Source organism: Sciurus vulgaris (assembly GCF_902686455.1).
Source record: "Sciurus vulgaris genome assembly, chromosome: 3".
Classification (NCBI taxonomy): Eukaryota; Metazoa; Chordata; class Mammalia; order Rodentia; family Sciuridae; genus Sciurus; species Sciurus vulgaris.
This window is the reverse complement of record NC_136463.1, coordinates 38,068,968-38,095,128: the sequence shown is the minus strand read 5'-3', so window position 1 is coordinate 38,095,128 and position 26,161 is coordinate 38,068,968. Positions and strand designations below refer to the sequence as shown.

The 26,161-nt window shown below is 35.4% G+C and overlaps 1 protein-coding gene across 9 annotated transcripts in view; it reads left to right on the top strand.

Annotated features, from left to right (window-relative positions):
* Positions 1 to 26,161, top strand: part of ACACA (acetyl-CoA carboxylase alpha) — a 273,697-nt gene that overhangs the window by 161,391 nt on the left and 86,145 nt on the right. For all 9 annotated transcript variants that reach the window (XM_079132070.1, XM_079132069.1, XM_079132077.1 and 6 more), the window contains 10 exons: positions 291 to 387; positions 1,476 to 1,583; positions 5,600 to 5,656; positions 5,919 to 5,963; positions 12,492 to 12,533; positions 14,028 to 14,243; positions 14,974 to 15,129; positions 17,799 to 18,002; positions 23,065 to 23,220; positions 24,999 to 25,145. In XM_079132070.1, coding sequence (XP_078988196.1) covers positions 291 to 387; positions 1,476 to 1,583; positions 5,600 to 5,656; positions 5,919 to 5,963; positions 12,492 to 12,533; positions 14,028 to 14,243; positions 14,974 to 15,129; positions 17,799 to 18,002; positions 23,065 to 23,220; positions 24,999 to 25,145 — 1,228 coding nt within the window. The remainder of the gene's footprint in view (positions 1 to 290; positions 388 to 1,475; positions 1,584 to 5,599; positions 5,657 to 5,918; positions 5,964 to 12,491; positions 12,534 to 14,027; positions 14,244 to 14,973; positions 15,130 to 17,798; positions 18,003 to 23,064; positions 23,221 to 24,998; positions 25,146 to 26,161) is intronic.

The window sequence follows — 26,161 nt, the reverse complement described above, 5'->3', positions numbered from 1 at the left end:
GTGCTCATATCTTACATATGGAAAAAACCAAAACAAAACAAAACCAGAAAAGCACTAGGTCTTTCTTTTTTAAAAAAGAAAAGATATATATGGTTTATTAAAGTTTAAACAATCTGTCCTCCTAATTTCTGCCACTTGGCGAAATTTCGCATGTCATCTCTAGCCACTGGTGATTCTGTAGCATAGATTATTCTTTTAGACTGAGCTGCCAATGGTAGCATTAGTTTCCTGCCACTTAGGTTTTCTGCCATTCGGGTTTTCATGGTGGGTGTTTCTCTGGTATTTTTCAGAATATTTGATGAAGTGATGGGCTGCTTCTGTGACTCCCCACCCCAAAGCCCCACATTCCCAGAGGCAGGTCATACATCTCTATATGATGAAGACAAGGTATAATGAGTAACCCCTTTGGGAGACTGCTTTTTTCCTTCAGACATAGTACTATACTCTATACTATCTTTCTAACTTTGGAACATGATAGAGAAGAACTTACTTTTTTACCCTACTTTATGTTATTTAATTTAGTACGCCTCATTGAAGTATTTTTGGAAAATGGGTGATATAAAATTGTTTTTTCTTTTTTTGTAGTACTGGGGATTGAACCCAAGAGTTCTCTACTACCGAGCTACATCCCCAGCCCTTTTTATTTATTTTTGAGACAGGATCTCACTAAGTTTCTGAGGATGGCCTCAAACTCAAGATCCTCCTGCCTCATCCTCTGGAGTAGCTGAAATTCCAGGCATGTACCACTGTGCCTGGCTAAATTCTTAATTTAAAGACATACTAATTAATCTTAGAATCCATAGTGTAGAATGGGTGCAGCTATACCATTGCAGCTGCCTCTGATTCTCTGTATATTGTTTTAAAGATTTGAACCTTGATTGCTGAATTTTTATTCAGTTAAGGCTTATATCTTTTCATATTGGTATTATTATAGTCCTCAGGGAATAGTGGATTTTTAGGCTGCAGAAAAACAGACATTTGTTTAAAATTTTGTCCTTTCATGAAATCCCTTTTCATTTCTTATACATTGTTCTGTTCTTCACCTACAACATTATTTTTCCCATAGTTTGATATTCCCAGTGTTGGATGAGCCATAAGGAGATATTTTATGTGAGAATATGTTCAGTTGACTTCATTCACTCATTTTTCTTCACATTCTTTGAAGAATAGTGGAAATAAAAAACAAATAAAATGGTTTAACTCTCATTTTGTTGGTGAAAAAGTTGAGACGTGGTAATCTTCAAGTTCATGTCTAGCTAATGCCTTTGCTGCCTTATCTTTCATGTGTTTTATTAATTTCTTTTATGGCTCTTAGGCAGTACTTCATTTGCTTAGTCCTACTGATTAGAAAACCATAATATCCTGGTGGAGAGTGAACTACTTCTTTCTGTTATTTTGCCAGGTACTATAACTTATTCCTGCTTCTGTGGTAGCCAGCCTTGTTTATTTCTTTGGTTTGTGTTTTCGGGTTACAGGTCCCCAGGGATGAACCAATTCACATTCTGAATGTAGCTATTAAGACTGATGGTGATATTGAGGATGACAGGCTGGCAGCGATGTTCAGAGAGTTTACCCAACAAAATGTAAGTCCATGATGAAGTGAAGCTGTTGGTGGCCCTTCCTACTAGTTGTGTCAAAAGGCAATTCCCCCACCCACCCCCAGCCCCTGGCCCCACAGAACTAGGGATTGAACCCAGGGCCTTGCACATGGTAGGCAAGTGCTCTATCACTGAACCTTTTTTTTTTTTTTAAAGATAGAGTTTCACTAAATCGCTAAGACTGGACTCAAACTCCTTCTCATTCACTGGAATTACAAGTGTGCAGTACTGTGCTTGGCAAAAGCCATCCTTTTGTCTGTTGCTACTTGTAAGATTTATCATTTATAATGACTGTCTTCTATCATGACTATCAGAACTGTGACTATTTCTGCCTGTAAGGATAAAATTCCAAAGTAATTTAATGTTATATAATGAATATCTTTGTGTGTCAACAAATATTTAAAATATTAAAAATATTTTTAAGGGAAGTTGTGTTCCTAAATCTGTCCCAGAGCTCTCTAGTTTTAAACTTCCAGTTACCTGCTTAATATTTTCCCTTTTGTGTTTTAATTCCACATATGTAAACCCAAACTCAACACAAATCCTTTCTCTGCCTTTCTCTTTCTTCCTTTGAAAATATTATACTTCCATCCTCCTTTCAATTTTATGTCAGTTGGATATCTCACAATTACAGACTCCATAGACTGAACTTAAATTCTCATCATTTTCCTTCACCTCTCACCTAGAATGTTTTTTTTCCTCACTTTCTCCCTTCTGCCTAAGAACTGTCTCAAATTTTACCTGTTTGATGAGGACTTCTGAGTAACTAATTAAAATGTGTTTTTATCCCTTGAATTACTCATCACAGTATACTTATTAGCAATAAGAATAGTTTTTATTTATAAAGATGCTTATAGTACAGTTGAGGGGACTGGATCAGCTTGCTGAAAATAATAATCTACAGTTAACATTTTTCCTTTGGTATGGTGCTGAGGATTAAACCTAGGATTTGACACGTAGTAGGCAAATGCTCTACCACTGAACTACATACACCCAACACCTCTACAGTTAACATTTCATTGTAGTAAATGCCAAAGTGCTCTCTTAAACTGCCTTTAGTCTGGTGTAGCTCAGTGGTAAACTGCTTGTCTAGCATGCATGAGGCCCTTGTTCAACCCCCAGTACTGTGCAATACAAAAACTGCCTTTAATGGCCAGACCCATGTGCTCTCTTTGAATGGATAGCACTTAACCCCTAGTGCTTGTTTTAGAGAAAGAATTCAATAGATGTTTTTAAAACTTAATTCAACAGTATAAAACAATTAGTGCCACTGGCATTCAAATCATGTAATTTTAACGATAGATCCCTAAGGAAAAGATGGAAACTTTGTAATTAACATGCATCAGCATTTACTCCATAATGCTCTCAGAGCACATAGACTATGCCATCAAGAATTGCAGTGGCCAACATGAGGAAAAGGTACTTTGAGAGAAAGAAAAGTAGGTAACATGCCTGTCAATTTTCCTTTAAAGGAGTAATTTTCCTTCCTCCTTGCTCTTGGTTAGTTACCACATAAAGCCAGTGAGGTCAGTAGACTCTTAGGGGTCCAAATGTGTCCAGTAGCTGCCACTACTGCTTCATTAAATAAATCTTTGAAAGTTTCTTCCCAGGTTTTGAAGCACTGATTGCTTATATTTGATTTTTTCCCATAATTTGACCATACTTTAGGTCATTACCTTCAGATCTAAATATTGTATATCATCACACAGATTTAAAGAGGTAGTTTGTTTATTTTATATATATATGTATATACACATACATACATACATTTATATACACACATATATGTATATATATTTTTAAACATGAATGAGCAATAAGGTATTACTTTTTCCTTTATTGGACTTATAAGCTGTGACAGAGAAATCTAGTCTTTGCCTAAGGTTATTTGCAAGGGTCAGGGTAGACTGCTGACATTCTAGACCAAGAGAAGCTATTAACTGCATCAGGTACTGTGTTTATCCAGGAATATTTGGGCATTTTCTTCTCCTTATTTAAAAATATATGTGAAAGAAGAAAAGGAAGGAAAAGCAATTTATGAAAAGAAAGCTGAAGTGATAACTAGTTTTGTTTTTCACTTCATGATCATGCTTCTAGCAGTTTAGAAAGTTTTTTTTTTAAACATACGCATTAAACTATCAAATAGGTTGATCCAAATTGTCCAAATAATCTTCCAGTCCCAGCATGTCTTTTTTTCTCTCATAGAAATTAGGATCATATATTTGTAAATGACTTGTGGAGGAGATTGAAGCAGTCAGTGTAAATGGAGTTTCTCCAGGTGCTGACGCCTAATCGCTGGGTAATAGCTGTGGACTTGCTGTGAGACCCACATTATTACAATGTAATCAGAATCCTGTTGCTCTGCTGTTATTGTCAGCCACTTGTGGAATTTTAAAAGCAATAACAATTTTGATTTTAAATCATGACATTATTAAAGTTATTTTCTTCCCTTGCCAGAACATAGCTATTGATGCCTGCCTTTGAAGGACTTGACTATTGTGGAATTCTTTGTTGATGTTAGAAGGAATGCTTCTATTCCTGGTTATACTGAGAGACTAAGCACCACCAGACCCTCTCTCTTTCCACACAGTTTTTTCTTATTGTAGTGTCAGTATTTGGTTATTATACTAAGGGGCATGATGACAGTATGGATTATATTTAAGTGTGGTTGGACCAAAAATTACTTATGTTTGACCTAGAAATTTATTATTAGAATTTATTTATAGAAATTTATTTTTCCTGTATTTTTGCTTATATTGTTAGTTAAACCAATTTTATTACTCAGCAATACCATAAAAGAAATAGAGAAATAGAAGAAAATGGCCCAGAAACATGCTTCTCTATAAGGGGAAACAAATTTGGATTTAAAAAAAAAATACAGTATCATGAAAATTAAGAATTGCCTTGTGTCAAAATATATTCTACTGTCATGTATTACTAATTAGAACAAATTAAAAAAAAAGAATTGATTTGTGAACACACCTCTTGGTTAGAGTTACAGCAGGAATGTTATCAAACTCAAGTCAAGATGTAGGTTATGAAAGTCCGTGTATTTTTTTCTCTTTGTACTATTAATATATTCTCTCAAGTCATTGAATTGGTGGGATTGTTTTTCTACATGTTACCATGGAGCCCCTTTGTTAGTACTCTTAAAAGCATCTCTTCACTTAATTCATACTGTTTCTTTGCTTTTTGTGGTAAATAGTAAAGGATAGAGGTAGGCTAAGTTCCAGAGGCCCAAGACTCATATAAGAGGCTGTCTTGAGACTTCTGGTCTGTTTACTACTAGTGTATTGTTTGTCTTTGCCAAGTGGAGATATGAATGCTCCTTAAACTTAAAAGCCTATTAAACATTGTTTTTAACAATTTTTTTAAAGAAAAATGAAAAATTTTTAAATTTTTACAGACTTCATTTTGATGATTCATTGTACAAAATATTTTAAAAAATAACTCCATGTAAAGTAAGGGGGAACTGTTATAGAAGAACTGAAAAGTTAGGATTTGTTAGATTCTCGGAATGCTGTATCTAATGGTAGATAATATCTATATTCTAAACAAAAGTTTAGGACCTGTATTTTCTGTTTCATAGAAAGTTTTTTATTTCTGTCTACTTGATTTCATTTAGCTTATATATCAGTCATATTAATCTTCACATTTGAATACACATTTAATTTCTAAAAGCATGAATTATAGGCTCACTTTGATATGAAGCAATTCTGAGAAAACTTAGGTCACTTCATATAACCCTTTCTCCTTCACAAAGTTTTCTTTCAGTTTTTTTGCAGATCAGTATAAAATCTGTTCCATAAGACTTAGCCACAGGAACCATGTTAAGATTTTTTATTTGCAAGTTTGAAGATTCAGAGCTGAGATACAGATATCCAAATTGGATGCTTAAACAGAGTCTTATAAGGACTTATAAGACCTTATAAGGACTGAACAGGATAAAATTTAGGTTGAATGAAGACATCATCTATCTTGTTTTATGTGTTTGTTTGTAGAAAGCTACCTTGGTTGAACATGGAATCCGACGCCTTACTTTTCTGGTTGCACAAAAGGTATTGACATGGAAATTGTATCGGTATTTCTTGTGCTCTTGCTGCAATTTTTAAAAATAAAGTGGGATTGTAATAATATGCTTACTTACAGGATATATGCAGAGAAATAACTTTTTCTATAAATTTAATTTTTAATAAACATTAGATAACATTTGGGATTCTGGGAAGGACTTCCTAAACTCTACCTGTTACTCAGTTCATTTAAAATGTTATTACTAATTGATGGTTTCTATTTTGTTTTTCTTTCTGTTTTATTTGAAAGGATTTCAGAAAGCAGGTCAACTGTGAGGTGGATCAGAGATTTCATGTAAGTATAAGGAACAATTATGAAAGACAACTTACTGTTTTATCTGTTTGCTACCAGTTATTGAAATGGGATATGTCTGAGATATTTAGTTAGACTGCTGATGTTTGGTCCCTCTTCTTTTAGAAAGTATTATGATGAATATTCAATCCTATCAAGTGTTCCAGCAAAATTGTTGGATTTTTTTTCCCTTTTTTTCCCCTTATAATGAATTCCCAATGTTTCTCTGAGAAAGTTAAGAATGACTATATGCTTTTCTTCAGATGAATAAGGTAGAAGTAGGAACTAATAATTTCTTCTTGCACATAGTGAATCAATAATCAAGAATAATCAGTTGTACTTTGAGGTCTTGACTTCTACCAAATATGGATTCAATTTCTATTATCAAGAAATCTCACTTCTGAAGAACAGTGATTTATTATTTAAAATGCCTTAACAAAGCGAAAGTTTCTATTTTTGTCTTAATTTTAAGAACAGGAAATAAATAAAAATTAAGTGTCCTTTTGTTTGTAGTCCCATTTAGCTGAACTGACTTAATATTTATGAAATTAAAATTTTTATGTGAAAGACAAGCTAATAACCTGGCATCTCAACTGTAGTATTCCCATGTGATCATACCTAGTATGATGACAGCAGTAAAGCCAAAAAATCCAGTTCACAGTCAACATGTCATTCTCATAATAACTGATTATAGTCAAAATGTCTCACTAAAAATTCATTCTAATGTAGCTAAGTATGATTCCAGAGGATATTAGGAAGTCTTAATTTTTCTGATGAAAATTTTTATTTTGTTTTGCTTGTTTGTTTTGTTTTAGCAATTAAGGTAATTTAGTTTTCAAGTCCTATTCATTTGCAATAATGAAGATAACATTTGAGATTCTGGAAAAGACTTTCTAAATTCAAGGATCTATGTGTGATTGCTTTTATTACCCTTTTGTTAGGTCTCTAACATTTGATATTTTGTTTCCTTTCTTAAAATTCACCTTGCTGATATAGTCTATTGAGAAACAAGAGAGCCTACCCTGCAAACTAAAAAGCTAAGATTTTCTGAAATGCTTTAGGAAATGTTATGGACTTTGCAGCTCCCTTGTGTTATTGATGTCAGGAAATCAAGCAGAGTGCAGATATATATCAATCAATAACTTTAGATAGGAAACTGAAGTCACTGGAGAAGTATGAGGACCTTAAAAAGAACCCTGGGGCTTTAGGAAGAAAAATCAGGAGCTTAGAGAATAAAATCGATATTTGGGGATAGAATATGAGAGTTCATGAATAAACACTGAGACTGGTAGAAGCTGATCAGAACTAAGATAGACATGCCATAGTCAGCCCTGGATTTTGGAAGAGTCAAGGTCAAGGTTCCTAAATATTATTATGCTTTTCCTTTTTGTCACTGACTTTGGAATAATACCATATTATTTTGGGGAATGACACTGAATTTGTAAAATTCTTTTCCTTTTTGTTAATAGTACTGATAGAGTCTTCATGTCTCTAGCACACTTAACTGGTTTCCTATAATAAGCATTCCATGATCAGTTACAGCAGTTCACTAAAAATTTTTAACTTAAAATTACTAGTTCTCACTAACATTTTTAAAAATTATTTTAGGTGTGAAACACATTTAAAAAAATCCCTTTCATGTCTCTCTGAATCTATGTCATGTCCTAGAGTATGTCTAACAGCTTTAAGACTTTTTTTCCCTCCCTCCTGTCCTGATATTTCTGGATTTCTGTTCAATGGGGACATGTATAGGCAAAATCTGTTAGGAAATGAGGCCAGCAGGAGGTCTTCCCTGGCAATCATTATTCCTATTTATAGAGGCATTGAGTGGGAAATCAGTGGAATTATCAAGTGACTTGATTTGTCATGAGCGTAGGAAAAGCTGCTTTAGAGCATAGAGAACATTAAGGTTTAAGTCTGGAGTAGATTTGCTTTAAAGAATTGAATATTAGAGGAGTTGGGGGTGCTTTTATGTTATGCTCCTTAGAAATGGTTAGTGGTTTCACAGGGGGCAAGGGCAACTATTACTGAACTCCATCTAGGATCTACAATGGCCAGGAAGCCTTGGCAGGAGCTGTACAAATCTGGGGCTTGCTGTCATAGTGCTGCTGTGAATTTGTCTGTTGGTGGTAGCTTGCATTCATGAAGGATGCTTAGCCTCTGTCATGTCATTTGATGTGTGCTTGGCCATAGTTAGTGTAGTGTGAAAAAGAGGAAGCTTTCTAGGAGTGTTAGAGATGAATCCCTTGATCTCTCTGGCTTCTTGGTAATCCACCATGATGTATGCAGCCTACCTGGTCTACAGTGTGAAATCCCTATATTATTGAATAGAGGAGAGAATGCACACATGAGGGGGCAAGGAGAGAAGGAAGGTTACCAAGTTTTGTTCAAGAACAACATTAGTTGGTGTGGAATGGCAAACTCTGCTGTTTCATAGTCATGGGTCTTTCAGACTGCTTCAGAACTAGAATAAGGCAAACGAGGGCCAGAAGAGAAGTTCTTAGAGAGTATGTTTACTTTGAGGTGTTTATTCAGATACCAGTGCTGTCTATAAGCATTTCCAGTACTTCACTGTATAGTCACTGTAGTCCCCAGAAAGCTAGCCATACAGTGTGTCTGCTGCTGCCTTGATCTGTTCACTCTACGTGGGGACTTGTTCTGAGATGGCAGCGCTCATCAGCTACGAGGAGGTTCATTTTCAAGTCCATTTCCATAACCACCTAATTGAATCAAATATTCATAATGGGACTTTTAAACATAGTTGCTTAAAATTGATAATTAAGCAGAAAGTTTGAGGAAAAACAACTCTATCCTTACATATATTCTTTGTATTAAAAATTAGAATCCTTGAAAGCAAAAAAGGCTCCTTGAATTTCTGTAACTATTTTCTGCAGCTAAGGTGTACCTCTACGGTGTTACGTTAGTTAAAATTCACCAACTTCCCCTCTGTAGTTTCCCTCACATTTCAGGTCTGGAATTCTGAGAAGTGCAGTGGGAGGTGCAAATTGGGATATATCATGCTTTTTTTTTTTTTTTTTTTTTAACAGTACTAGGAATTGAACCCACTGGCTCTCTACCACTGAGCTACACTCCCCAACTCTTTTTTAATTTTTATTTTCAGACAGGTTCTGCCAAGTTTCCCCAGGCTGGCCTTGAACTTAAGGTCTTCCTGCCCAGCCTCTCAAGTTGCTGGGATTGCAGGCATGTACCACCATGTCTAGCTATATATCAGCAAAGTTCTTTTTAAAGATATTAAAATGCATATTTTCAGGATTTATTCCTTCCCTTTGTGACCTAAATAAAAACATCAGGTCCAAAAATTGTGATAAGGTTCTAATCAAGCAATTTTACATCTGTTAATAAAATGTTTTCTTTCATTTCTTACATGTAAGATTTCATGAGATTTTTTTAAATTGCTGCAAATCTCCCAAGAGATAATTGTAGTTTCATGATTGTTATGTGAGTGACTCCCACTTTAAAATGAAATGCTTTTGATTATTTAAGATTTGAGGGAAGAGCTCATGAACAGTTGTCAGGTTTCATAATTCATATATATATACACATGAGTGTATGTCTGTCCATCCTTCCTTCCTTTCAACTTTCTTTCCAAAAAGGTTGTTCTGTTTACTAGTGGACCAACTATGAGTTTTCAGAGGGTTTGATTTGGGTTTTTGTTTTAATTACAGTCTATATAATTAGTTCTCAGCATGTTGAGGTAAAAGAGAATTGCACCAGCAAGCTCCCAATTTCTTCATCTCATTAGGTTTTTAACACGATTATTAGTATCATAATCAGCTATGATGTTTTCTGTTGCAGGTTTTCACATTCTCTGATTTGCAGGGTGTCTTGATTGGCTAATTTAGGCAAATTATTTTGATTGTCTTGATGATGGTTGGCTGATTAGAACACAGCAGGGGTATAATTTCTTCCTGAGAAATGTTGCATTCTTTTGTTTTTTGGTACCAGAACACTAAGAGGGTTTTTCTTTGTGTACATTCAATTATGATATTTGCCCATAACACTAGTAGAATGCCTGGAAAGCAATTACATTAGTGATGGAATAAGCATGAATGCTGTTAGTGGAAAAATTGGCGGTATGAAGAGGAGGTGAGATGAAGGAGTTTACTAAAACCAGATCAGACTTCTGGATTTCTTTTTTGTGATTCTGTGGTGTTATGTTTTGTTTTTTAGTGGTTTTCTATAAAAGTCTTGAGACTTCTGGTCTCCCAAAGAGCTGCTTAATAGTCCTGCTTTCCCATTGCACAGAAGTTCCTACCACCACCCCCACCCCACATTTCTGAATGTTCAATATTTAAATGAAGGATTTTACTGTGGAGCTAAAAACTTTCTCAGATATTAAAAAAAAAAAAAAAAAGTTTGCTTTTATAACATCTCATGATGGCTTTGTTTAACCATATGAAAGTGTTTTTTTAAATTGGTGATTGTTGCTCAGTCTGGTCACCTACCTATAGTTCGTTCTCCACCAAGAAATCAGTTTCTTTCATTATTTGCAATAACGGTATTTCCATTCAAACTGTTTGCTTTTTATGCCTGTTAGTTACTATAAATTCTTTTAATTGGTTTAGTGAAAAAGAAAGCATTTGGATTAGTATTGTTTTTGAAGGAAAATGGTTTTGTTTTTGAAAGAAACATAATAATGTATATGATTAAGTAGATGATATACTAAATAAATGTTTTAATTAATTAGCTAATAATAGTTCAGGCAGAATAGAAAAATACATGCTTAAAAATTATATTGTCATTTTCCTTGATGACTTTTCTTTCAGGGAGTTTCATGGAAAGATTTTGTTATCCTTCCTTTTTGACATGTGGTTACTTTTTAGGTAGTACACTGAAAGCTAACTTCACTAGAATAAAGCCAAAATTAGGTTATATAAATCCATGAGCATGAAATCTACTGACAACTTAGCTGAATGTATTTCTACTTAACCTTGAAGTTATCCCTATGTGCTTCACTGTCATTGGGGCAGGAGGAGGGGAGAACATCAGAGAATTATTTAGAACAAAATGTCATTAGTGAAAGATCAGTTCTCTGTAAAATCCACCTTCAAAGGGCTTTTAAAGACCCAACTCTGGACAAGTGATATCCCTGGGCATAGTAAATGCTCTTCTAGAAGTATGTTAAATTCACTTTTGTAGTTAAAATACCAAGAAAAACATAAAAAGGTATATTATTCAAATTTTCAGTAAATTCATAAACCACAAGTTGTCAGCACCAATTTTGCTTTATTCATTTGTTTTCAGCCCTTTCCCCCACAACCAAAGTCTTAATTTCTGTTTTTTTTTTTTTGGTGGGGGTCTTTTTGTTATTGTTGTTTTGTTTTGTTGTCTCACGAAACTAAATCCTCTAAAGGAGACATTCAGATTATAACAAGAAAAGAGTGATAATGCCCTGTACTTTAGAGGTGAAAGGGTATGGGCTTTTGCATCAGAGAGACCCAAGTTTATTTTCTGACTATGATCTTGGGCATATCACTTAAACCAAGGCTTGCTCATCTGTAAAATGGGGGTCATAAAACCTTCCTTGAGGTTGTTGAAAGCATTCACAAGAATGCCTGCCATCTAGAAGATTTTCAATACATCTTTTCTTCATGGTTCCTAAAGCCCATTGAAGGATGTGTAGGCAGCTAGTCCTGGTCTCTTTGTCTTGTACCAATAAGTGTTTGATTATATTGCGCTCATAATGAAGAAGATGCCTAATGAAACCTCCTATAGAGGCAAATAGTAATGACTTGATTCCAACACTGCCAGTAGAGCTTTCCATCCGAGAAACAGGGGTATTTGGTGTTAATAAGTTAAATTTCAGAAACTAATGAACTCTACTAATTGAATTCATCTTTGTTAATTAATAAGGTTCTAGTAAATTGGTTGCTTTCTTGTGTAATGCTCTGCAAAAGAGCAGTAAGACCTAATGATAAGTTCACTAATTCTACCCCTTTCTTTCCTTTAGAGTGGTAGTGTCCAAAGTAGTATCTAATAGTTTTTTTTTTTTTTTCTTGAAATATTTTTTAAGCCCTTGGAAGTACTGACTTGAGAATGAATGTGAGGGAAAAAAACTGACCATGGACTGAAGATTCTATGCTATCTGGCTAGTTTACATTAAGAGTTTATTAAGGAGAAACTTGGAAAATCATTCTAGTAACTCTTATTGCAGTGTCTGCAGCATTAAGGGTATGTTGGTTTTATTTGCCAGATTTTGCCAAGAGCAATACCCAAGAAGTTTTATTTTGTTTTAACTTAAGACATGAAAACATTATAAATTTTTTACTTTGGAGGCACTAGATACTCTAGATATCTAAAGTTAGGTAATAATATGGTAATTCTCAAATTTAAAAGTAAGGTCAAATTGGTGGTTACCCAAAGGATCATTCACCTTCTGTAGACTAGGCTTAGGTGAAGAGCATGTTTTCTGGGAAACTGTGTTATAGATGCCTGACTGCTCCTCTACTGTTTGTCTCTGGAGAGCCACATCTATGAAGGACTGACACATTTTACCCCTTTCTTCAACAGAGAGAATTCCCAAAGTTTTTCACATTTCGAGCAAGGGATAAGGTAAGGACTGATTGCTAGATTCCTAACCCTTTTACTATTTTTTTCCTGCTTTCTTTTCTTTTTTCTTTCTTTCTTTTTTCTTTTTTTTTTTCTTTTAACTAGGGATTGAACTCAGGGGCACTCAACCCTGAGCCACATCTCAGCCTTGTTTTGTAATTTATTTATAGACAAGGTCTCACTGACCTCGCCATTGCTGAGGCTATCTTTGAACTAGAGATCCTCCTGCCTCAGCCTCCTGAGCCGCTGGGATTACAGGCATGTGCCACTGCTGCCTGGCTCCTGTTTTCTTAAACCTTTCTTACTTTTCCCTGATTGAACTTGTGTTTCTCTTTGCTTTTAAGTGTCTTAGAACTAAAGCATACTCCCTTCAGAAAGAGTTTGATTTAGGAAACAATGAAATGTGTTGAGCTACCCAAAGAAAACAACAACTTTCAAAATCATCCCTATTCTTCAGAACAATCCTAATGATGTGATATGAAAAAATTAATGTACTGTACAATTATTCTTGTTGCCTAAGACAGTCAACTTACATTCAACTCTTGTTTACTTGCTATTGTTTTTCAATTTTAAAGTACAGTAGTTCATACCATGTTGGTTTCTTCTTGTTACCAGCTTATGTTTTTGGTGCTGACTCTCTGTTCACTCAGTTGACATGTATTCTGGAAAAAACAATTTTGTTTTAAGCAAACATATAGTAAATGTACAAATAAAAGTTTTTTAAAAGATGTATAATTATATATCTGTGAATATAATGTGTTCCTAAGCCAAATATCTTTTTTCGAAAAATGATATTTATTCATTGAGCATTTGCTGTGTCCTTTGTACTGTGTCAGAAATGGGAAGATATAAGTCCTGTCCTTTATCGTTTTAGACTGGTTGTGTAAACCTGAAACATCAGCATGTGAATGAATGTTAATATGAAGCAGTTTGTAGTTAATTGTAAAAAAAGGAATTATAACACTAAATGCTATAGGAATTCTGAGGGAGTTGAAATTTTTTGCTTGTTTGTATCTTTTTGTTTGTTTTATTTTTGGTTCTTTGGTATCTGGGAGTGAACCCAGGAGTCCTTAACCACTGAGCCACTCTCTCCAGTCCTTTTTATTTTTTTTATTTTGAGATAAGGTTTCATGAAGTTGTTTTAGGGTCTTGCTAAGTTGGTGAGACTGACCTTGAGCTTGTGATTCTCCTACCTCAGCCTCCCAATTACTGAGATTATAGGCATGCATCACCATGCTCAGTGTCTTTGTTTTTAATGGAGAGCATCACCACTTGTAAAAGCATATATCTTGAAAGCTTAAGTGAATGGGTACCTTATTGCCTAATCTTACATAAGCTATAGCTAGAGCCCTACTGATATCTTGTATGTAGCTCATTTTTGTGGATTATTACCACATCATACTTTTGTTGCTATTTTCAAGCATCTCTTTTACCTGTATAATCATAATCTTATAACTACCTCTTGTAAGCTATTTTTTGTCTGATTATTGTGACCAGTTTGAGGAGGACCGAATCTATCGTCACCTGGAGCCTGCTCTAGCTTTCCAGTTAGAGCTGAACCGGATGAGAAATTTTGACCTCACTGCCATTCCATGTGCTAATCACAAGATGCACCTGTATCTTGGGGCAGCTAAGGTAGAAGTCGGCACAGAAGTGACAGATTACAGGTTCTTTGTTCGTGCAATCATAAGACATTCTGATCTGGTCACCAAGGTAGGTGATGTACTTCAATGTGAAGTTATCCCTAAGGGAAGGGACAGAGAAATAAGTGTGGTTCAAAATGATGTTTTTGTTGTTTGAATCAAGGCTCTTGTTTTCTTTCTTTTTACTCTCCCATAACCAGCAGGTGTCTGAGAGTCATTTCATTCACAAAAGTAAATATTACAAATTATAAAGGCTTATTTTTCTTTAACCTGATTTTTCTTGGTAATGGAAGCATAATAGCACTCACTTGAGAAAAAGAAAAGCATGCTAAAAGACAAAGGGAGAGTTGAGTGACAATAGAGAATAAGAGAACAGGAAAGAAGTAACCCCATCATGTCTGTATATAGCAAGGATTTCCTGGTATATAGTTATTGCATTGCATAGCCATGAGTTTTTGTCAGCTTCTCATTTCTAAGCAGATTTCTAAACAGCTTGTTTGGCATATGTGAGATATAATCCTATTGGTGTTACAGCTCTGGGGGGTGCCTAGTATCTCCACCTGTTGGAAGCAAATGATACACTAAGAGGCAGGAGAAAGGGCTGGCAAGGACTCTGTATGTGGCCTTTGCATGCCCCTGCTGCCTGTGATCACTAGACGGACTCTAGGGAGAAAAATAAACAATGTCTTCACCTGGTGCCTTCTGATTTATGACATACTGTTGTTTAAGTAGTTATAATAGCCATTTATTTATTGTTTCTTTGAAAACACATTAATGTTGGTGATTTTCTTCCTGTGTAGGAAGCTTCTTTTGAATATCTACAAAATGAAGGGGAGCGTCTGCTCCTAGAAGCCATGGATGAGTTGGAAGTTGCTTTTAACAATACAAATGTTCGCACGGACTGTAACCACATCTTCCTCAACTTTGTTCCCACAGTCATCATGGACCCGTCAAAGGTACATGTCTCATAACTTCTCTGTCAGGACTCCAAGCACAAGCAAAGGGATTCATTCATATATATCTTACTTGGCCTTGGAAACAGGCATTCTTGTCCAAGTTTACACACCATTTTAAATTTACACATTGCTTGTGAGACTGAGTGTCAGAGTGGCAAAATTTTGCTGTAGCCATTAAGAAAACCCTCAAGGGCTGGGATTGTGGCTCAGTGGTAAAGCACTTGCCTAGCATGTGTGGGGCACTGGATACAAACCTCAGCACCACATATAAATAAAATAAAGGTCCCTTGATAACTAAAGAAAATTTTTAAAAAAATAAACTGAAGGTGGTATGATATTTGCTTGCGGATCATTGATTTATACATATATATATATATATATATATATTTTTTTTTTTTTTTTTTTTAAGTTGTAGGTAGACACAATACCTTTATCTTATTATCTTTATGTGGTGCTGAGGATCGAACCCACTGCCTCACACATGCTAGGCAAGTGCTCTACAACTGAGCCACAACCCCAGCCCCTGATCATTTATAAACAGTATGAAAACTGTCTTTTCTTCATCCATTTGGAGCAGTTTTATATTTGCCATGATAGTAGATCTATTTTATATTATCCCCTATAATTTCTCACGTAGAAATAATTTTTGCTATTATTAGACATTTAGTGCACTTCTTCTGTACACTAAACATACTTACCTAGTGACCTTACTGAGATGAGGCATCTTCCCAAAATATCTAACCTATTTCTCTTTAGTAGTTTACCACAAGAGAATTTGACTGGTAAGGGATTTCACATGTATTATGTCTATTTTCTTCTCTGAGGCTGTATTCTAAAATATATTCTATATAATTTAAGGAAAGAAAACAGGACAGTCCTGTTCTTGACCTTTTTATCCTAGGTAGGTAAGACAAACTGCTCTCTATTCTGCTCCCTCTGATCAATTATAGGCATGAACTTTTACTTTTTGAATTTAGTATCTGGAGTCTGAGAAATAGTTCTCTACTTTTTTTCTTGAAAACGCCAAGCTAATGATTGGTTACTTTTTTCTGTTAGGAAAGCCAAGGATGGGGCTCAAACCTCATCATCTAGTTGAATCAGAATTTCTCCTAGGTCAATCATGGTGGTGCATGCCTATAATGCCTATAATCCCAGCAGCTCTGGAGGCTGAGGCAGGAGGATTGCAAGTTCAAAGCCAGACTTAGCAATTTAGCAAGGCCCTAAGCAACTTAGCAAGACCCCGTCCAAAATAGAAAAAGGACTGGAGATGTGGCTCAGTGGTGCCCCATGAATTAAATCTCTTCAGTGGGAGGAGATATATATATATCCCCCCTTACATATATTCCCCCTAAGAATATATATATATGTATTTAAGTATTTGGGGACTGATGAAGCTGGAATGCTTGAAACATGGCTTGGATAGTGTATAACAGATAGATAGATAGATAGATAGATAGATAGATAGATAGATAGATAGATAGATAGATTTGGCTTGACTTTTCTCAATGAATTTTTAATATTTACTTGGGAGCATTCTCTCTAAAACCCATATGCCCCAGCTCTGGATTCTAATCATAGATAGCTGTCAATTTTCTGTACACAGAGATTATTGACTTTTGTTCCCTCAAGAAAAGAATGGATAAATATCTCTTGGTTAGCAAGCGTGGGAATGAGAAGTTAACTTGAAATCTTGAAATCTATTTCAGGTTAAAATTCTGTATTGTAGAAACAAGCAGTAGGGTGGCACATACTACTGAAGTTCCACAGGGGAAGGGGAATATGAGATAATTCTGAGGTGTTCTAGCATGCTGATAAAGCATTTTGATGAAAAGATATTTAAGAAAAGATTAATTTTGAATAGTATGATCTAGCTACCTGCTAGGAAACAGCCTGTTGCCATTTGGAAACAAAGTTTTGCATTAGCATGTCAATAATGAAATCACCCTTAAGGTCATTTAGTTAAAATAACTCTTCTAACCCTGAAAACTAGAAGTGTTAAGCTGCCTTGGTTTAAAGTTTAGAAAAACTAGGGAACATCTGCCCTTTCTCCTTAAATCCTTTGAACTGGCAGTGACCATACTTTCAGCGCTCTAATGTTTAGAGAGAACATTCTAGCACCACCTACAAATTGCCTTTCTTTAATTTCTGCAATTTAGAAAGAGACATATATTATAAAGTTTAATAAAATTCTATGGAAAAAAGCTCATGGTGGTAATTGCTATGTTGATTTAAGGTCCTGTAAGTGCAATGAAACATAGTTACCATGCATATAAATGCTACTTAATAGCTGTTTAACTAGGGATTTTATTCTTATTTGGGGCTTTCTCTTAAATCCCGTAGCTTTTAATTTTAGATATTGCAGATCTTAGATATAGAGTATGAATATAATTGGGAAAGGGGAAGAAGTTATACAGATTTGGGTGTCGTGAGTTAGAGAAAACCACTCAAATCCCAGACCAGCATGAAATTGTCCCTGTCTTATTCTAAGCAAGAAGTTTTAGGGAGAAACTATCTGCCCACTTTGTGCAAGGAATGTGTACAGATCTCCATAAGCTAGCATCTTTTTTCCATTTCTCCTTTCCCAACGATGGGCAGACCTGAAACAGGTTCTTAGTTACAAGGTATTTAAGTTTTGTGTCTGTGATGACTTGGTGATGTGTCTGTGTCAGATTGAGGAATCTGTGCGGAGCATGGTAATGCGCTATGGAAGTCGGCTGTGGAAATTGCGCGTCCTCCAGGCAGAACTGAAAATCAACATTCGCCTGACACCAACTGGAAAAGCAATTCCTATCCGCCTCTTCCTGACAAACGAGTCTGGCTATTACTTGGACATCAGCCTATACAAGGAAGTGACTGACTCCAGGACAGCACAGGTACAGTAGTCAAGCAGGCTTCTCTGAGTTTTGATTTGATCCTACAAATGAGCCACTTGTTCTTGTTATAAAAGACCCAAACTCACAAACCCCATTGGCTTATCAGTGAGATTATTCTCTTTGAGTTTAACTGGTTGTGTCAATTTGAAAAACATTGCCTTATAAGAAATACCTATGTTCTCAGTCATGGATGTTATAAAGCCCTCAACCTTTTGTCACATATTGGTGAGCACAAACACAGGCCAAGTGAACCTGACTCCAGGCATAATTCTTCAGTTTAGAGCTCTTTTTTTTTTAAGAGCTCTTGGGCTACTTCAGCAATCTAGTCTTCACTGGTCTGATTTTGTACTTCCTGTTTCCAGTGTAGTTAGACCACTCATTGACAACTGAGGAAAGAATTGTGAGAATGTCACCAATTTCTCCTATCTTAAAGAAGAAAAATTTTAAGTTAGTATCAAGTAGTGACTTTATCATATTTACCCATTATGTTATTCCACTTATATTACACTTACATATATTTTCATTCCTTCAAGAGTTCAGAATGTTATATATCTATATAGGAACAAAGTAGCAAACATTAAACCATTTTTTTTCAGATTAAAAAAATTGAGAATTCAAAAGTGAAAAGTGACTAAGACTGAATCTTTGATAAAGAATTCACTTTTAAATCTGTTTTAACTCCTTAGTGTCTAAATATTTGGGACATTTTATATGTTATTGGATGAAGGTTGCTTCACTAATGCTCACTTCTTCTTAAGAATGAGGACATTATTTTTAGAGCTTTGGCCTGAACTTGGGAAGTGCATTCCTTCCAATAAAAGGATGAACTTGCTCCAGAATACATAAACAAGACTTTAGTCTGTTCTGTGCATTTGGGTGCCAGGAAGAGATTATGTGTCTCTTGTTTTTATCTATGTCCTTTTCAAACTGGGACTAGAGGTAGGAAAAGATATTTTTTGCCAGTCTTTTGAAGATGCATTTTTAAAATCTCAGTTTGGACAATTTTTATAGTGACCTTTCATTCTGTTCTTTGATTCCCAGTTAGATGACCAGAAAAATCTATCCTGTGAGAAGTGAGCAGTTAAAACAGAGTGCACAAGAGCACAAGGGGTGAGCAAGAGAGAGTATTCAGTGATTTTTTTTTTTTTTTTTTTTCTTTTTTGCTGCATTTGATGTTTTTCAGGACAACCTTAAGGGCATTTTCAGTCAAAGCTTTCCATGGGCAGGGATGTTTTTAATTAACTTCTACAATGGCTTCAAGGCAGTCCTATTCTTGTGAAGAATAAGATGGCCACTTGAGATTTTAATGTTTTTGATAAATATGTTGGTTCTTCATAACTACTTTTTTCCCCTTTATTTTATTAGAAAGCTTTTAGATTTCTCTCACACTGGTTAGTGGCAACACAGTAGCATGAAAGGTACAGATGTCTTCAATTAGGGCTTAGTACCATGCCTGGCACAGAGTAAGCACTTGTAAGGCATCTGAACGAATGAATTGGCCCCCTCAGCCTGAGGGGCGAGCCCCTTTGACCAGTGGCCCTGCGTATTTAAGAAGCCCTGAAGGAGGAGGACTTTCTCAGGCTCTTCACTTGAGAGCTGAAGAACCACTGTGGCATGGGTACCAGTTTGTGAGCCCACAACTGAAAGTAGTAACTGACAGAAGGAACAGCCTTCACCCAGTGCCAGTGCTCCCAAGTGTCTAGTTGGTGCTTTTTGCTAAATCTTTTTCCTTTTCTTTTGTGTCACTGGGGCTTGAACCCAGAGCCTCACACATGCTGGTTAGATACAATACCTACTGCACTACATCCCAGCCCCATCTTTATTCTCACTAAATTGTCCAGGTTGAAGCCAGGCATGGTGGTGCATGCCTGTAATCCCAACAGCTCTGGAGGCTGAGGCAGGAGGATTGCAAATTTGAGGCCAGCCTCAGCAATTTAGCAAGGCCCTAAACAACTTAGCAAGACCCCCATCTCAAAAAAAATAAAAAGGGCTGGGATGTGGTTTAGTAGTTAAGTGCCTCTGGGTTCAATCGCTGACAGATAGATAGATAGATAGATAGACAGACAGACAGACAGACAGACAGATAGATAGATAGATAGATAGATATTGGTATCAGGGATTGAACCCAGGGGTGCTTAACCAGTGAGCCACATCCCCAGACCTTTTTAATATTTTCTTTAGGTACGGGGTCTCACTGAGTTGCTTTAGGACCTTGTAGTTTGCTGAGGCTGGCTTTGAACTTGCGAACCTCCTTCCTCAGCCTTCTGAATCAACGGGATTACAGGCATGTGCCCCTGTGCTTTGTCACTGATTTTTACCTTTCAATTCCCGCCCCTGACTTTAATTTTTCTATTTGCAGTACTGGGAATCAAACAGAGCACTCTACCCCTGAGATACATTCCCAGGCTGTGTCCCATCCGCATCTTGTTTTGGTTAATTTTATTTTACGAAAGGTGATCCTTCTGCTTCACCTACCAAGTTGCTGAGTTTATAGGAACGCACCACCACTCCCAGCCCCTTGAGAAGCCCCTGATGCCCTCTGGTGAAAGATGTATTTTATGTGAAATGTGTACATATTTTGTGAACTTGTAAAATATATACTTTGCCTTTTTAATTAATGTGTTCATTATAGTAGAAAATGGAACTAACAGGTAGCTGGTCATTCAGAGGCTTCCATTACTGTCTGTTATGATCACCCTTTGGCCCTAGCACATCATTTACATTCTTCCATTAAGAAGTAAGGTTGACTGACTTGAGTTTCATTTTGTTTCATTTCCCTTGTATAGTCTTTGTGGTATAGGCTATAATGAATAATGATGCCATGTAGTCACAGTAGGAAAAGATTTGAGTAATCTACTGCATAAGTATGTTGATTTCTAATGTGTTGTATGAGAGAAAAATAACATTTTAAAACCACCTTATTGAGGTATAATTTACATATAATGTGACTGACTCATTTTTTTATGTACAATTAAGTTCATTCCAACAATTGTACACACTTGCATGATGCCATCATAGTCATTATAGAGAATATCTCCTTACCGAGTTCTCTAACTATCCTTTGCAGTCAAAGGTACAGTTACCAACCCCAACCTTAGGCAACCACTGATCTGCTTTCCATCATTATAGATTAGTTTTGCCTGTCCTAGAATTTCATACGAATGAAATCAGACAGTACATGCTATTTTGTGTCTGGATTCTTGTGTTCAACATACTGTTTTTGAGACTCATTTGTGTTACATGGATATGGGAATGTTCCTTTTCACTGCTGAGTAGTATTCCGTTTTATGAATTTACCAAAGTTTTTTTAATCTGTTCTCCACCTGTTGATGGACATTATAAGTTTTATTTCCTGATTATAGAAGGATGAAATCTACTTCCAGCAATAAAACTGCTATGAACATTCATTTATAAATTTTTGTGCAGCTTTCTCTTGGTAAATATTTGAGTATAATTGCTGTTCATAGTAAGTTTATACTTAACATTATAAGAAACTGCCAAAGTGGTTTTACCACTTTAAATTTGCAGCAACAATATGTATACCCAGACAGCTTTCTTTAGCTCCCTTCCTCAGCACATAGTTATGTTGCTTACCTATGACCAACCTAACTTTATCCCAGAGCATGAAAAAAACTGAGTCTCAAATCCTATACCCACAGGTCTTATCTCTCTTAATAGACAAGAAATGTAATTCCAAAAACCTACTACTTTTATTCCTTTTTCTTATTTTGATATGACTTACTTCCTCTGAATCCAGTCTCATACTGTACACTTTTCTTATCTTCGAATCTCTTAAAATTTTACTATTTCTACTCTTAAATTCCTGAGACATTATTAATTCTTTTTCTCACATAGCGACTTTTCCCATCAATTCATGGAAAAGGACTGGGAGCTTGTCTGTGGGCCTTTAAGCAGCCTGAGACAAGTTTTGCCCAAAATAGGACCTAATGAACAAGTCAGCAGAACATTCCTTTTCCTCTAACCTAAGGGACTATGGAGTCACTTAGCCAGACTATCCCCAGGGTTTTGGAAAGTACTTAATTCCATTCCTGTGGACCTGGTATATCAGGTCCACAAATCTATTCATTAGTAAATATGTGCTTTTATTTTAGGCCCAGATGCATATGTGGATATTTGCATACCCTTTCATCTCAATATCCATCAGTATTCACTGGATTAGGAATTTATATTATGTACAAATTCATACATAAAGTGCCTAGTTCAGTGTTACACAATCTCTGAGCACTCAATAAATATTAATTGAATTGAAATAATGGCATCCCTTATAAATATTCATAAGCAAATAAAACTAGCTAAATATAGAGTATGAAGTACTCTTCTAGAAATATTTGAGTTAAAATGATTAAAAACTGCTGTGGTGATTTCATTATGTGACAATATAGGTGTAGTAAGAGTTACTAGTTGTAGACTGAGGAGAAATATATATAGTTTAAAATATAATTTAATAAAATATAGTTATTTTACTATAACTATATCTTATGGGCTAATGAATTAACTATCTAGATGGATGAAATCCACTTCTGGCAAAAATCTTTGAAGCTTTTGTATGGCCAGTAATACTTATGAAACACCTTCTAATCAAATGAACTAAAGTACAATGAATTGGTAGAACCTTTATCTGGCCTAATAACAAGAATTATCTTCAGTGCATAGCTGCTTTTCAACTTAAATCCTAGAATTGCTCCGATTAGTTACTCATTACTTTATTTTTGAGCATATGGGATTCAACTCACTTTAGAAGGCAAACTTCATCAGTCTGTCTCTGAGATGTGAAATTTATACTGTTTTCTTGTTGATTTCAAGTAATCCAAAAACAGAAGCAGCCTATTACATATCACTTTTTTGGAGTTGGTTAACCTGTAGAGAGGTGGGAGTCCCAAGTACCCAATGCTAAAAGACACGTCTCAGCTACTCAGTCCACCAAAAATGTTTTTCAAGAAATAACATTTGTGGGAAAAACCCCTCTAGGCAGCTATTTGATTTATTTATTTTTTTCCCCTCTGTCTTTTAACCAGCTATGCTATTCTGTTTTTTCTTGCAGATCATGTTTCAGGCATATGGAGACAAACAGGGACCACTGCATGGAATGTTAATCAATACTCCATATGTGACCAAAGACCTGCTTCAATCAAAGAGGTTTCAGGCACAGTCCTTAGGAACAACATATATATATGATATCCCAGAGATGTTTCGGCAGGTAAAGGTGGCTAAACGGGTGGGGGTTATGACATGTTCCAAAAAGACAAGGTTTTCCTGAATTTCCATCAGATGCAACTTTGACTCGAAAAGAACACTGTCAAAGGGCAGCAAATATCTCATTTGAAATTCAGTGACTGCCAACTCAGATTTTGGATGATTCTTTATGAATTAACAGGAAGAATGATTTGAATAAAAGTCGCTTTTAGATGGAAGAGAGTAAACCAAGACAACAAGACTGTGATGGTAGTTTACAGTGACTTGTGTGAGAAGTTTCATATGTATTTCTAAGTCTGTGTTCAAATTAGGGATATTAAAAAAGAGGTATGAAACTCTAGTTCTCATTTTCCTATTTTCCAGGATAACTCAGGTCCCTAGCTGATAGCCTAGGCTAATATGATGAGAATCAATATAGATAGCATAGACAAATGGATATAGAGTTCATGGTACACAGTTTATAAGTTCTTTTGTGGGAGATTTATTATAGCTGAATAAAAACTAGCATGAGAAAATATGACATTATGAATTTCATCCTCTATATGAAAATAAATTCCTTTGATCTGTATGGTGAATCACCTCTATGCTGCAGATTTTTCTTCCATCAATAGAAGGCAAGAAAAGTATATCACCAGCAGAAAATGCAACAGATAAAGAAAAAGGTTTCAAAAGAATACTGGATTTGTTCTTAAAAAAAAAAAAAAATCTATGAATATAGGCTTTTTCCAAGTCTCCTAGTCAATACTACCAGTATCACCACATTTGAATTTTAATAAAGTAATATATGTAGACTTGGTAAATAGTCTGTCTATAATTCCTGTATTATTCACAAATACTAAAGATTACCTTTATGCAACCATTTGTGTACAAGCCCTATCTCTTGAAACACAGCTACCTTCACTCAGTATTTTCCTTTTGTAGCATTGTTAGCCTGAAAGCTGAGTGTTGATTCTGTTTCCCAACATCAATGCTGCTAATAAAAATCTCATTCGTGTAATTTTTCCTACATGATAGACATAAGCACAGTGATTAGGACATGTGCGTATATTATGAGTCATTTGAGCCTTAGTTGTTGCTGTGAGGCAAGCAAAGAACTCATCTGGTTCCCACTTCATAAAGGATTTGTTTTATTTGTGATAGGAAGTTGGAAATGAAAATCATAATGGTTTTTAAAGGGGTAATTGTGTCTGTTTTCTCAAATTTGAGCAATATTGATCTGTACACTTACAAAAAGCCATACATGTCTTAGTGAGCGAATTCCTGTGTAGGGACCCATAGCTAGGAAAAATATTAGAAAGAGGTTTCTACTGAACCTCTAGTAGAAACCTTATTCTGGCTTCCCTGGATTTTGTTCATATTAGCTGAGTGTCATGTCTTGCTTTCATGGATATTCGTCGACTACCTTCTATTACCAAGTTTCTCTAGGATCCCTCCCCCTTTTAAAGGTAGCAATGCAAATTAGTTTTTATTTTAATATTCCTGGGATAGTGTCAGATCTTTTAAGTGTGTTAATGCTTTACTGCTGATTCAGGTTCACTCAGTAGTTTGACTTTATTGAAAAGTTCCTTACTTTTAGGGCATGTAAAAAATATTATGTAAATAATAATTACAAATCTATATTGACTGAAAATGAAAGCTGGAAGATTTAGTCTAATGTTTAGAATCTCTGCAAAACACTTGTAAAAGAAAGTGAAGCCAAATTGATGAAATCTTAGTAATTAATTATTTTTGTCCATATTGAAATGTTAATGTCATTATTGTCCAACTTCTCTCCTCTACTAGTCCCTGATCAAACTCTGGGAGTCCATGTCCACTCAAGCATTCCTCCCATCACCTCCTCTGCCTTCAGACATGCTGACATATACTGAACTGGTATTGGATGATCAAGGTCAGCTGGTCCACATGAACAGGCTTCCAGGAGGAAATGAGGCAAGTAGTTGAAACACTCTCTCCTTTTTTATCTCTGTGCCCACTAGTACCATCTTTCCATGGGAGTGATCATTACCTAATGTTAAGATCCAAGTGGTGCAAGCAACATAGTCTTGGTAGGGTTTTTTAATGAGAGAACATTGGCTAGATATCAAGGAATTATTAAATTATTAGGTATGATAATGTTATTATAATTTTGCATTTTTAAAAAGAGTATTACTTCCTGCTAGACTTACATACTAAAATATTTACAGATGAAGTGATCTGATGTCCAGAATTTGATTTAACATGAAGAAGGATAAAAGTGGGAATATAGATGAAATAAGATTGGTTATGAGTTGATAATTGAAGTTAAGTGATAGGTACATAAGATAAATTATTTTCTCTTTATATAGGTTTGAGATTGTTTTCTAACAAAAACATTTAAAATATTGTTTTGCCTTATTTTTAATTATTTGCTTAATAATTATGCATTTTTTCTATGCTCAGCTCATTTGGTCTGGTGCTGTTATGAGCATAACTAATATGTTCTTTTTAAAGGGGTACAGTCAGAACCAGGAATTTAAACATAAAAGAAACAGTGAACCCACTTATTAATAGTTATCTAAGGATGTGTTTTTCTATCCTTGGCTTCCTTTCTTATAGAGTGACATTTTAATAATGATGTAAAGTCTTATTCTGCCTTATGCCCTTATACCCTTCTCCATGTGTTGATCAGTTCCTCCAGTTTTAACTATCCTTCTAATGCAGCAATTATAAAAGCAATAATCTAAAAATGGAGATATTTTTATTTCAATTTTAGATATAATCCCTAGGTAAGTCTCATTCCTTTGAAAGGGTACACTTTACCTGGGTGTTCGCCATAAATAGACTAGGTAGACCACTGGAAATAATATGCAGGTTTCTCCCATTTTATTCTGAATATTTATAATTTTTGTTTTTTTTCTCTAAGTGTTTGGCTGTTTCAGTAGCATACTAGGAACAGCCAAGAGCAGATGATGTAGTGTTAAGCATTG